This window comes from Haliaeetus leucocephalus, unplaced genomic scaffold (assembly GCF_000737465.1).
Source record: "Haliaeetus leucocephalus isolate CR32 unplaced genomic scaffold, Haliaeetus_leucocephalus-4.0 Scaffold451, whole genome shotgun sequence".
NCBI lineage: Eukaryota > Metazoa > Chordata > Aves > Accipitriformes > Accipitridae > Haliaeetus > Haliaeetus leucocephalus.
In genome coordinates this window covers 723,697-737,582 of record NW_010972887.1, presented here as the reverse complement: position 1 = coordinate 737,582, position 13,886 = coordinate 723,697, and the positions used below count along the sequence as shown (strand labels likewise).

The following is a 13,886-nucleotide window of genomic DNA, read 5'->3' as shown; positions in this document are numbered from 1 at the left end:
CGCGGGCGTTGCTTAACGGGCCCGGCCTGGGCCGGAGGTGCTGAAACGCCGTCCTGAAGCGAGCGCCTTGGTGCCCGGGTGGATGGAGACCGGCCGGGAGAGCCGCCTCGCCCGGTGCCCGGGGAAGGGGGGTGGTTTGCTTTTGGCGTGGCCTCGCAGAAGACAGATGGTTTCTTGTCGTTTCGCCGTTTTTGCCATCTCCCGTGCGGTGTTGCTTAAATAAATCTTCTTTCTTGGCCCCCGCTACACGGCGTTGTTCCTAATGTGTCTGTATCGCGTCAGAAGTTGTGAATTGCACGCAGCAGAAGGCTCTTCGCGAGCATGAAGAGCAGTGGGGAGCGCTTGCGGGACGGATCTTCTAATTAGAAGACAGTTAAGTGACTAAGTGTTTTAAAAACGTCTAGGGCGATAATTTACTTGTTAACTTTTTGTGCAACGCCAGACATCGCGTGGTTGCCTTGCGAATCGTATATAATGCTCTTGCGTGGTATGTAAAAAAAGCTTGGGTTGAAGCTGTGTGCCACCGAGGAGGGGAAGTGCAGCTGAGACTTCGTGGGAGTGCCACGCCTGTCGATCTCAGTGTGGTGTTACAGTTTTGAATACGCGTTCCCAAGAGATGAAGGCTCAGAAGTAGTGTTGCTTCAGTATGTGAACTCTTCCCATCTGAGTGGAAGCGCTTAGTAAAATACAAGGCTTAAAAGGAGAGACATCCCCTCTTCTGTCTGCAGGCACGCTAGCATCCCAGTCCGGAAGAAGGAGGCGATGTCTTCTTGAGAGATCTTAATTTCCATTTTCATGAAAGGCGATGATAGTAAATACCTTTGCCATGCCTGAGCATCACAAGCCCGGGCTGTCCAAGGCTCTGAAGAATCTTTACATGAGTGTTGGTCACCTTGCTCTTTCCCCTATTGCTGTGTGGCGTGCCAGAAGGTCTCAGAGCCAATGAGTGGAGGAAATTTGGAAACTGGGATAAAACAAATAGGAACAATATGTGTGGGGTGAGAAAAGGATGGAAATTACTGCATCATGCTGATTTGGGACCTCGTGTTGCTTGTTATCAACATTCACCAACATGGACCCACTCAAGTGCCCTTGCTGTGGTCCGGCTGCTTACCTTGTAGTAAAAATCTGTTGCTGGTGCCTTGAATGACTTGCAGCTGTAGTGATTGTATAAAAGCAGTAAGTGATTTCCTTGCATAGCAAAATCCTGTTATGTTTCAATAACACTTCACAATTAAATATATTTGCCAAATTATGTATTAAATAAATGGAAGTTGGGTAAATGCAGGTTTTATATTCTGAAACTGGTTTATGCCAGAATAAAATTGGCCTTTTATTTGATCACCAGCATTTCTGGGGGGGGGGAAGAAGTAAGATCCGATCAGTGTTTATGTCAGTATTGCTATGTGGGACAGTTGATGATTCTTAATTAAGTTGGAGATTCTTGTATTCTTCAAATACCATAAACAGTCTTGTTAGAGGGAGATATCAAGAGAGGATAAAATGGGGAAATAATGGCTGTGGGAAAATTGTTACTAGATTTCATCAAAGACAGGGACTTGAGCTGATCTCGCTCAGTATTTTAGTTGATGACGTTGGTGCACAAAGTAGGATGCAGTAATGGTGTTTGCTGATGACTCAAAGCTGGGATCCATTTGCAGGGCCAAAGAGGACTGAGATACCCTACAGGAAGAATGGAGTGATGTTGAGTGTCACACGAAATAATACCTATGGGCTGAAATTCAGCACGCAAGGTTTGGGGCTGGTATCAAGGAACAAGGAATTCAGTAACAGGAAAGAAGAGAGGCTTGAATGTAGTAATGGATCACAGGAGGTGAGCAATTGCTTTATGACAGTGAAAAAAGAAATTGTGATCCTTGGTGTGCAGCAGAAGAGTTCATTTAGAGAGAGACGCAGAAGTGAACTTTCTTGTACAAGGCTGTGAGAGACGAATCTGGGATTGTGCACATCAGCTCTGGTCATGCATTAAAAAAAAAAAAGGGATATGCAGACTTCAGAAAGTGCCAGGAGCTGTTGGGATGGTGAAGTAAGTGGAGAGTCAAGAGTTTAGTTTGTTTTCCTAGGCAAGCTAAAGCTAAGAAGGGATGTAACAGTTTAAAAGCCCCCATTAGGTACGGTATTCCTGCAGAGCTTGTAATTGGGACCTACAGTCTCCAATGCCGTGTATTGACAAGACTTCTGTAAATTCTGGAAGTTCCTGTAATCATCTGGTGGGCAAAGGCCCCAGGGACAGGGGAGACTCCCAGCTGAAATAGTCATGTATTTGTGACTCTGTGCTTTCTTTCCTGGAGGCTAAATGTATTATCCAAGCTCCACTGCCATGCCATTTGGAGGAGGGGAAAAAAAAAAGTCTGGAGCACCTCCTTTTTGCTTGAGGGAAGTGTGTTGCAGTGCCAGTGCCAGCCTTGATGCAGACATCTGTTCCGTGTGACTCAGGAAGCTGACTTAAGAAGGCAGACACTGTGGTTGCCCTCTTTCCCCCTAAGACGTGTTCATGATTACAAATAACACGGAGAACTGGCCGTGTAGGAGAGATCCTGTATTCTTAGGAGGACTCTCCTGCCTCCCCGAACTGCAAGTGGGAAGTTACATGTGATCAGAACTTTTTTTTTTTCCTTTTGTTTTGCCTCTTGGAACTTTTTCTGAGTGATGGAGGTTGCCACGGCGTGGCATCGCATCTTCTGTGCGTTTACCTGTAGTATCTCAACTAGCCTGGATGTATTTAACTTCCCTTTTGGCTTTCAGACAGCAAAAGTGAATGCCGCATCCTCTGCACTGCTGCTGCATTTTCAGAGAGCTTCCTTGGGATATGCTGAAGCTGGGGAGGAAGGGGGATGGATGCGCTGGTTGGGCTCCCCTTGTGCCCGTGTGGCCATAAGTAAGAGTTAACAAAAGCCGCCACCAGTTGGCAGTTTCAAATTTAAAAACAATGTCAGGGCTTTTTTTCTTAAGTTCCAGGTGGCTAAGCTGTCAATCAAAATCGTTGTTATACATGAATGTGGTACTGAATCCATGTATAACAAGACTCTTGATGGACAGGTTTTTTTAAAAAGCGTGATCGGGATGGGAACTCTGCCATTCCTGTAGTGCCGGCAGAGTTACTCATGTAGGACGCTACCTAGGGCACAGGCAGAGGAAGCTCCCTTTCCCTTCACTCTCAGGTTCTTTTGTGCCTGATTACAGTTACAGTTTGTAGTAACGTATGGCAGTTTTCACCAAAAGTGTGTTACTTCGGTAAATATTTCTCTGAGATTACTTCTCTGGTTTGCTGAGTTGTTTGCTCTTATCTGGGGATACAAAAATGGATGCGCTGTGGGATTGGTGAAGTTCTGACTCGATCCTGAAAAATATTTCTCAGATTTCACTTTCCAGTTGAGAAATGTTTTCTGGCGTCTCTTCAAGAAGAGAGATCTGTGAACCTCTGTGGCTGACTTGAAACTAAGGGCTGTGTTTACTTGCTTCTGAATTACATAATCTCCAGTTGTTGCTTAAAGGAGGGGAGAAAAACAATTTATTGTTACTGCAAAGCAAGCCTTTCTTCTATCTGGTATTGGTTTCATTTCTTCAGCTTTTCTCTGTGGTTTCACGTTGCTAGCTGTCCCATCCCACATGTTTCCTCCTCCTCTGTCTCCTAGTAGGCCAAGCTATTTGTAAAACCTGTTTTCTTCGTAAGGCATTTTTGCAGCTGTGGCTGGTTCTGCTCTCAAATGACTAATTGCTGCCTCAGAAAAATATAATAGCCATTATTTTTTAACCCAATCTCCAATGTATTTAAGAGAAATATATTTAATGTTTCTTATATCTGCCTTTTTCACCCTTTTTTTAATTATTTTTCAGGGTTTGGGTATCTCCTAATTGAGGAGAATCAAAATACTGATTGCAAGTGAATCCTCCTCAGTCAGCCTGTTGGATGTCTCTGAGAATATAAGAAGTCATGGCGGAAAATGACGCAATGCCAACATTACCAAAAAAGTGTGGCCCGTACATTTCATCTGTAACCAGTCATGGCATGAATTTGGTAATTCGTGGTATAGTGCTGTTTTTTATTGGCGTATTTCTTGCATTAGTATTAAACTTGCTTCAGATCCAGAGAAACGTTACTCTCTTCCCCCCTGATGTGATCACAAGCATCTTCTCCTCAGCTTGGTGGGTACCACCTTGCTGTGGCACAGCATCAGGTAAGTTCAGTCGTGTATGTATGCCTGGAGTGGAGATGAAAGGGTGGATATAGGTAGTTATATAGTTACAAAAAAATTATACGAAAGGTGTGGAAGATAAAAATTTCTCTTCCAACATCACTGCCCTTTTTGAGCTATTACTATCCTGATCGCGCTGTGTATATACGAATATGCATGTATGTGTCCAGAAATTGTTGTTCGGCTAACTTGTTTTACTGTAATATTGTTAGCAGAGCATAACCTTTGCTTTTTCTGCTGTGTTAGAGTACAAGTTTAACAGACTTTAGAAGGTGGTGCCGCTTGTAACCTTGAGGCTGGATTACAGGAGTGCACAGGCAGCCCTTGAAGATACCCTGGAAATGTCAGATTGTGCAGCACACAGTACCTTGTTTTGAACACAGCAAAACACCCTGAGTAACGCTCCCTTTTGTGGTCCAGCTTTCCGTTTGTTCCTCATTCCAGTTCGAAGTATAGCTTTAACTCCGTAAAGCCGGGAGACCTGACTGTCTCAGGGAGTTGAGGCCAGGCACGCAGTTTGCGGTTGTAGAGGCACGTTGCATAACAGAGCACTTCGGTTAGATTCATCTATCAAGTCGGATGATGTGAACATGCTCCATTTCTCCCATGACCACGTAGGGAGTTGAAGCTTTTGCGTGTTTAGCTAGCTTAAGTGAGATGTCTACTGTAGGTGGTAAGAAATATCCCTTTTTCTTCTTCTTTCATCTTCAACTATCAAGGCATCTTCCGTGTTACAAGCCTGATGGAATTTGGCTTTCTACTTGGCTCTGAAGATCACTGATCCTATGGGTTAGTTTTAGGCTTTACGAAGGGAATATTCTTAGCAGCCAGTACTGGAGGATTCTGCTTTAGCAAACCTTTACTGTAAAGGCGATATCTTCCTAGAGGTCAGTTTTAATAAGATTGAGAAGCTCATGTTTCTGGGTATTAATATGAGTCAATAAACTAGCTTTTGAGTTGGCATCACTGTTTTGCTAATGATAATATTTAAGTCTATTTTTTTCCTAGTCTAATTGCTTTCTTTTTGACACCTTGTTGAAATACTATACCCCAGGTGTCATAGAGGAGCTTGATTTGAAAGGAAACCCTCCAAATATCTCTCTGAATATGTCAGTTTTCTTCCCCTTTGGAAATGCATTTGGCATGTTATGGTGGCATTTGCATACCTGCTTTATCTGCTAGTTGTCTTAGTCCTATTTCTGCTGTCTTGCTGAGATTGTTGATTAGTTTTTCGTTTGTATCCTGCATTTGCTGCATTTTTCTTTTATAGTTTAAACTGATTGTCTCAACAAACATGTCTGGTAAAGGTTTGATCTTTTATATATGGAGTAGTGGGGGTTGAAATGACAGAATTGCATAAAGCAATGCATGAAGCTTGCAATGTTCATTGTAAGGTTTGCACTGTCAACTGTTTGCATCAGGCTGCACCTTATGCTCTCTTGGGTTGTCTGAGAACACTGTCTGCAGCTGCATGTGGGGAAGCCGATCTTGCTATCATCTCAGAAGAAACTTGTGGGACTTTCTGGTTCTGATGGGGTGGTGGTTTTGATGGAAAGACTGGATATGGCTTGTAAAGTGTAGTCAGTCACTTGCTAGGCATTTGCACTGCTTGATTTGAAGCCACCTGATTTAAAGATATTACTGCCTTAATTGGCTTTTCCCAGCAGGAGTGACCCCTGTTGAGGGGTTCGTGTTCTTTCTTTTACACTATCAGTCTTCCCCATTTTCTTTCCTTATCTTCTCTGCTTGCATACATACAGGGAACCTCTGTGCCAAATGCTGATAACTCACCCATTTTCTTACCATTCGTACTTGCACAGCCTTCCTGGAATTGACATGAACATTTCTATGCAGTATGGTTCATTATTATGAACAGAATAAAGGTATTTTGCGTGTTTATAATCAGTGGTGATCAAGGCTGCTTTCAGAGAAGTCCTTTCATCCATCACTGTTATTAGTCATCAGTTTGGCCCTGTGCCTTTGGCAAGAAAATTGCTCAGGGAGTTTTTTTCCCTCTCCAGCTTTACTGGTGATGTATTTTCCTGAATCCTGGACATCAGTTTCCTCTCTGGCAGAATAAGGAGCATTTGCCATAACATACCTCCAACAGCATGCCAGACTGAGGGCACTGGAGTCTGTACCCATGATGCAGGCTCTGCCCCATTCTTGCAGCACCAGTTTAACATTAAGCAGCAGTGGCATTCTTCAGTGGTGTTGGTGACAGTCTTTTTAGCTGTAATTGCAGTAGAGAACACATTTATGAAGAAGTGTTCAAAGACCATAGCAGTTCCCTGGGGTTGAAAGTCCTGTTTGCTTTCTCTGTTCAACAGCTACTGAAGACTCTTGGCTTCCCCTCTTCTGTGTAAGCCTTTATAGTAGCATTGAAGAAGAGAAAAACGTTATCCAAGCAAAAACTGCTTGTAACAACAACAAAAGAAGACATAAAATACTGATGTTACAAACCACACTCAACCCTTACTGTGGTGTGTTTGTTTTGCATTTATTGAAACATGTATGTTTGATATGTGGGATTTTCAAAAGTGCCAGCCTGCAAGCTGTTACTGCTCTTTTTGAACTACAGTGTGAGACTGCAGATTTTGGTAAGGTGCAGAGTTCTTTCATTTTCCACCCCTAGTTCAGGTTGTCTCTGTTTTGCTACTTCTGCCAGGTCACTGCTGCAGTGGTTGAAGATGCTGCTGAAATTTTGCAGGGCTTTTTCAAATAATGAAATTGTTTGAAACTCCTCTTCTTTTACAATGCATGTTTTGTGCTATTTATCCTTAAAAGAGCTGTTTTAGTAGTAACAATATTTGTCAAAGTCTAGATAGTCTGTATTTTAGTTAAATATTGCCAGTGCTCTAACTTCTGGGCCTTTTTTCTTTCCTGTCTCCACAGCTGTGATTGGGTTATTGTACCCATGCATGGACAGACATCTGGGAGAGCCACATAAATTTAAGAGAGAATGGTCCAGTGTAATGCGATGTGTAGCAGTCTTTGTGGGAATAAATCATGCCAGCGCTGTATCCTATATTCTAATGAAATTGGCAATAACAAATGGGTTTCCACTAAAACAAAGCTCACATAGTTAGTCATAGTGAGTTGTCATTAAAGATATAACGTGCAGCATTCTTGCAAGGGAAATGCAGAATATGTATTAGTGTTAAACTGTCGCGGCAGTATTGGAGGTGGTAAGTCTCCCTTCCTTTCGTTCTGAAAAATCTTTTCATTAGAGATGTCTCAATATAGGGCTTTGTCTTACTTATAGTCTTTATTTTCTTTGAATAATTAAAGTAAGTGCTGGGAAATATTTATGTGGTAGGTGTTACGGAAAAGTGCTTTAAGACATTCCAAGGGTTGATGTCCTTTTAACACCGTAATAAGAGGTTGAAGCCCAGTCTTGAGGTCATCAGTGAAGCACATGCACTTTGCAAAGAATGCAGAAAACTCGGGACCAGGTAATACCCAGGACTACACAAAGCAAGTAAACGTTGTTATCCCATTCTGCAAATGATGCCTTGATGCTGAGAGAGTAGTTACCATTCCCGCGGTCATTCCGTAATAACAATTGGAAGTAAGTCAGTGTGTTGCAGTGCATTATACTTCTTCTCATTGTGTAGCTATTCAGATACATACTTGCACAAGTGTGCTCAAAATTGGCATCCCTTCCCTCTGAAGCAGCTGGGGACATGCTGGGTGACAGGGTGCTTTTCATGTGGACTGGCACACCTTACTGGCAGTGCTGTGAGTCTAGTGGTTTTGTGTAGTCATGCCTAGTGCCTCCTCTGTCAGGTAAAACCGGGATCTGTCTGTGAAAATTGGGTTCTTGTAAACTAACTAGAAAGAAAGTTGATCATCTCTGGAACTCTCACTTCCTTCAGTGTCAGCTCCAACACGGTTTGCAGAAGCCGTGCTAAGATGGCGTGCTACTGAATCTTCTCATTTCCAGGAAAAGAGGGCAAGTTAAGTGAAAGTTGTGAGAGCTGGCTGAATTCTTACAGAGGTGGCTTGGCCCTTGGATGGGTTTTGTACTTGTTTGGTTTTGTTCCCACCAGCTGTCCTGTCCAGTATGGGGAGATGAGCTGGAGCTGCCAAGGTTCAGAGTCATTCCCACTGTCCCTCGCAAACCTTGCTGTCCTTGCCAGAGATGCATTAATCTGGTCCTGTGGTTCTCACTGACCTGGACTGTACGTGTTGTGTAAGCACGTGCAACTTCGCTGCTTTTAAAAAGTACGAGAGAATTGACAGCTTCTCTCTGCATGGGTCAGATTATTTACAGCAAACCTTCTTGCAGTTTTCTAACAGCTGTTACACGTATTCCAGGACATCATTAATGTACCGTCTGTATTTCCTCCTTGACAGCTCTCCAGACTGCTTTCTTTTCAGCTTATTACCCGTTCTGCGTATTGCCGTATTTGGTGTGGTTTTTGCTCTTGTTTGACATTTTTTCTGATGCTATCGATTTTTATCCTGTAATTATTTATTTCACTTAGCTGAACTTCTTTCTCATTTCCTCCAGGTCTCTCTCCAGGTCTTTGTGAGAAAATAGGGCAGTGTTTTTATGTTGTCATCCCATAAATTTGCTTTCAGGCTTATGAAACTTGACAGCCTCCTTTTTAATAATCTGTTTTGGACAGGAGTAGTGAGTATGAGTTAGTATTTCCAAAACATTTTGAAGAATGTGAAACACTACAAGGATATCTGGAGTAACTTTACACTTTTATCACCAAGTTGACAAAACTGATTTTCAATGTTGGTTTACATTAATACTTTCACAGTAATATTATTTACGTTTTGTTTTATAGAAAACATTAACATTTTTAATGTTTAGCTGAATGTAAACTAGCATTTAAATTACAAAATTGCAATTGAGTAAGAGTGAGAAATACCTTTTTTTCAGTAAATCCCTGTCATTTGGAGGAGTCTGATGCTAAATTTAAGATTTCATGCTTAGCATAATAAAGGATTAGGTAAGGATGAGATGTCCTTACTCTGAAGAGTAACGTGTGCATTGTATGTCTGTATAAAACACCTGCAGTGTCTGGCAGGTGTATAGTCTCTTCGCTCTTACACAGTGCTAAGACCTTAAAAACGTGAAGAAGTGTCATAAGTTTTTAGTCTCCTGATACATTGGCAACACTCAGAAGAATTATTTCTTTATACCAGATAGCTGTGTGATAGCTGATACAGCTAGTGCTGTATTTTTTTTTATGGTATTTTTTTCTGTTGTGTCAAAATATAAACAGAAATGAAGAAAACTGCTTTACACTTGTATATAATACTTCCAAGCTTATCCTTAACAATCAACACAGAAAGTGGATTTTGCCAACAATATCCAGTTGTCTCTCACATTAGCAGCCCTGTCAATTGGTCTGTGGTGGACATTTGATAGATCACGAAGTGGCTTTGGTCTTGGAGTAGGAATTGCTTTCCTGGCCACATTGGTGTCACAACTTCTGGTCTACAATGGAGTTTATCAGTAAGTATTTACTCCTTTAAGGTTAAATGATAGTCTCCTGAAGCTGTAACATAAAATCAGAATAATTGAAAGGGTAGAATTTGACATGATTTCCAAAGCTGCCAGCACTTAATTTTGAGCGTAACATAAATTGGACTGTTCATGAAAGCTTTTATGTATTTTTTAAGTGAGACTTTTAGTTGGAAGTTGTTCATTTCAATAAAATTACCACCTTACCAGCAGTGTAACATGCTTTTTTTTAGTTGAACAAATCTGATTATAATCAATAAGAAGCATCCTTTGTTATTTGCTAGAAGTAATTAAATTTCTATAATATGTGTCTTTTTGAATTGAAGTGTCCTAATATTTAAATTTGTGGATTTGTCTCATGTGATTGGATGACTCTATGTAGTATACAACATTGAGCTCAAAAACATATGTTCTTTTCCAGATACACATCTCCGGATTTCCTTTATGTTCGTTCCTGGTTGCCATGTATATTTTTTGCTGGCGGAATAACTATGGGCAATATCGGCAGGCAACTGGCAATGGTGAGTTTGGAGGGGGGGGCGTCAATTGCCTTCTAGTTAAAAGTTTTAATCTACATGTCATTCCTTCCTTCGTATATACCAACCAGCTGTTTGACTTGTGGATGTGCAGTAAGGCAGAAATCAGTAATTGTTGCTTTTTGATCTAGTTAGTGAGCCATTAGTACTGTTACTCAGAGCACAGCCCATGACTTTGCTCTGTACGCTCTTAGTTGCATACTTCTAGTCCTTTCAGGACCAAGAGCTAAATAAGAGCTCCCGTCTTTGGGGAGAAGTCAGGCTATCCCATCCCCTAAGTCTGAACTGCTCTTTCTGCTGCTGAAGGAGACAGAAACTGCAGCCAACAGTGTGTGCACAGAACTTAGGGAGACCAAGGTTACCTGGGTGAAGTGTAAGCTAACATATTTTATCACCCATTTTGTAGAAAAATCCCCCTCATAGCAGTCTTTTTCATTAGTTATGTAAATCAATATTATTTATTTTGTCAACTTCTGTTTTTCAGTATGAATGCAAAGTCATTGCAGAGAAGTCTCACGAGGACTGAGGAGAAACAATATACACCTTTTAAACAGGAAAATATCTGACAAATGACTGTTGGAGGAGCATAAGGAACACTTGACTATGAAATTGCCAAAACGCAATTTTTTTCCCTTGAGTGGTATACTTTACTGCAATCTGTGATTGCTGCTTCTATAGAAACCTTGATGTCTGATTTTGATTACTGTGAAGTTACAATAGTATGCAATATATTTTACAATATTGGTTCAATTATAGGATTCTTTTTTCCAAATCTAAACTGAGTTTACCATAAATTCTTGTCTGTCCATAATGTTGCAGTGCCAAACTGAACCTTTGCACTACGTTTCTGTAGCTGAAACTTCTTGCTTCACTTTACCTTGAAAGTTTTGAGGAATTTGTTCGTAATAGCTCAGTGAAAGACAGGGATTCAAATTTAGGAAGGAAGATCTTCTCTTTTCATGATGATAGCCCGTAATATCTTTATGAAATCCATGGATTACAGGTGAGCTTTGATGCAGTAAGTAACTGATTTCTGCCTGTTAATATGCTGTATCATTCTTCTTACATCACAGGTGAGGAAACTTAATATGGATTGTGTGGGTTATTGCTGTGGTATTTCATTTGTCTGTGGTATGTGCCCAGTATCACAGAACACAGAAATGGAAACTGAGGCTGGAAATGACTTGCTATTTTTTTCCCCGGTACAACCAGTATGCATGTTTATATATGAATTTAAGTGGACCATCATGAGATGTGGACAGATTCTGAAACTACCTGTTCTGTTGAGTAATGGGATACAGTTCAGGTCATTCTTTTACAATCCCTTAAGCTGAGTTGTTTTGATCCCTTATGAAAAAAAAAATCTTAGGGAGTTTTTATTGCGAAACTTAATTCTGCTGAACTAAATCAGCCACTACCATATAGTGTCATAAACCCCTCCATTACCATTGCTACTCTTGATAGTTCTTGTCTACTACCTGCTCTGTTCACAGGGATCAGCAGAAGGAGTCAAGGCTGTATTTTAGGTACTGATGTAGCCCTTATTGCTGTGACTGTGGTCCAGGTAACCATAAATGCATTTGTTCTTGTAGCAATTTTCTGAGGTTGAGAAATACTGTTACCCCTATTTTACAGGTGCCTGTGCACAGAAAGTCTTGATAGGACAGAGAGCTGAAATAGGCTGTGTGCTAATCGGTTCCCTTCTTAAGAAGAAGGATTTTAGTGTATGACCCATATTTGGGGGCATACGTGGAATTTCCTCTTGGCTTTGCATCTCGCTTTTAAGACCATGAGATAAAAGAACTCGTGCAAGAAGGCAGAAAGCAGACTTCAAGAGGACACTGCTAACCTGTGCCAGCAGTGATTTTGTCATGGGATGTCTCTTTGTTTTCCCCCTTCTGTCTCTGTCGATGATGTTTTAATGTATTCGTTCTCCTTTTTTTGTCTTGAAGTACTATGTTTTAAATCTTCCATGAAAGGTTTATAAGACATGTTACAGTCACCTAGGGAGGCTGGAGTTGGTCCAAAGAACAAATAGATGTTTAGACAAGTTTTTATTAATAAATGTGTGTATGCATTGTATATGAAGCTTGAAATAGGCAACTCTTTTTCAGTCTTTCGTGTTTATCTCATAAGTCTGAAAAGTATGCAATGGAGTGCTTCCAAAAGCGTTGTAATGAAAGAGGCGGTCACAAAAGGAAAATTTCTTGAATGGGGAAGTGTGAAAACAATAAATAAGCAAATGATATATAAAGAGCTTGGTTCTGCAGCTCCACAAAGTTTCATCAGCTTGTCACGGTTCCATGACAATTCAACACCTGAAGCACACTTTCATTGGGTAACGTTTCAGGAAAGCACTTACAGATGCGCTTTGCTTTAAGCAGAGGTAGAACATGTTTTAGATCCCTGACTAGAGATTTTCTTTTAATCAAACCATACGGCAATAAGAAGCATTTTATTAATAAAACCAAGAAACTGTCAGGGCATGAACTAAAGGTGAGTTTCTTTAGGCAGGCTCTGGCATTTCACTGAAAAAGCTGTTGGGTCCCTTTCCATACAGTATTTTGCTTCATCTGCCTTCTTTACTTAAACAAATGGCTTCAGCTTGGTGGGCAGCGTGATGAGTCCCTCTTGATTCATCAGGGCATGAATGGCATAAAAATTCAGATGTTTCTTATCCTAACTGTAGGGAATAACATGGCACCTCAGGAGCCAGTGTGCTGCCTTGGTAAACAATTTAGTTTTGTCATGACCAGTAAGTGTATACAACTGGAGATGAGTAGCTTTTATTATTCACTAAGTGGCAGAACTGCTTTTATCTGCCAGTCTAAATATTTACACAGAAGAAGCCTTGTGTATGTTAAAATGTGCAGTATGTGAGAAGTGGTTATTGTGCATGTGTGGCACCCACTTTACAACACTTTGCACTCAAGATTCATCTAAACCTGATTAGACTGTGCTGTCCACTAACTTCTTTTAAATTTCATTTTGGAAATTTTGAGCACGTTGTGCAAAGGCAGCAATCATCCAAAATAAATTTGGGTGGAGTCCTTTATGTGTTTTACTATTTTTATTCTTATTTGACTAAAGTCAATACCGGATTCACATCTTGGATGTCACTTTTTCAAACTGCTTGTAATTTTATGGCTGAAGTGTTCAAACCCTGAAAAAGGTTCATGATGAGAATGCTGACACAGCCTTAACTGTAGTGGTGTGAACATGCTGCTACTGTATAGCCTGTAATTATAACATTAGACTGTCTTAAAAATGTTGTTCAATAGAGAATGAATAAGGTATATTTTAGATACAACTTTATAAGCACTATAACCTCTTCACTAATTAAGCATTGTAAGGTCTATGCTGTTTAAACTGGCAAGTTGCTGTTAAAAGCAAAATGTGCATTAAATACAATTACAACCTTGTTTGATAGGTTTCTTCTTTCTTTAAGAAATGATACTGATTTTTAAAACACACTGAGTTGCCTTCTATCAGCAATCTCGTAATAATTTTGACCATTGAGCTGGCATATTGGCTGCACAAAACATCTGTCTAGAAATACTAAAAAAGAAGTAGGCGAGATCAAATCGGCAGTGATTCTATCATAATTCGCATGCTGAGCAGCCTTTGAAAATTTGCCCTTTTGAATCT

The 13,886-nt window shown here is 40.7% G+C and overlaps 1 protein-coding gene across 1 annotated transcript; it reads left to right on the top strand.

The window, feature by feature from the left end:
* The first annotated feature begins 148 nt into the window (after window positions 1-148).
* INSIG2 (insulin induced gene 2) lies at window positions 149-13,660 on the top strand. The gene is made up of 6 exons (XM_010575124.1): window positions 149-372; window positions 3,859-4,199; window positions 7,113-7,237; window positions 9,527-9,693; window positions 10,124-10,223; window positions 10,723-13,660. The coding sequence occupies exons 2-6, from the start codon at window positions 3,956-3,958 to the stop codon at window positions 10,762-10,764; spliced, it is 678 nt and encodes a 225-aa protein (XP_010573426.1). The 5' UTR covers window positions 149-372; window positions 3,859-3,955; the 3' UTR covers window positions 10,765-13,660.
* The last annotated feature ends 226 nt before the right edge of the window (window positions 13,661-13,886 follow it).

Excerpts from the sequence above, each read along its gene's own strand:
- INSIG2 (XM_010575124.1), top strand. The coding sequence starts at position 3,956 with ATGGCGGAAAATGACGCAATGCCAACATTACCAAAAAAGTGTGGCCCG. Across the intron at positions 7,238-9,526 it reads GAATAAATCATGCCAGCGCT|AAAGTGGATTTTGCCAACAA; the intron begins GTATCCTATATT and ends CAATCAACACAG. Across the intron at positions 10,224-10,722 it reads TCGGCAGGCAACTGGCAATG|TATGAATGCAAAGTCATTGC; the intron begins GTGAGTTTGGAG and ends TCTGTTTTTCAG.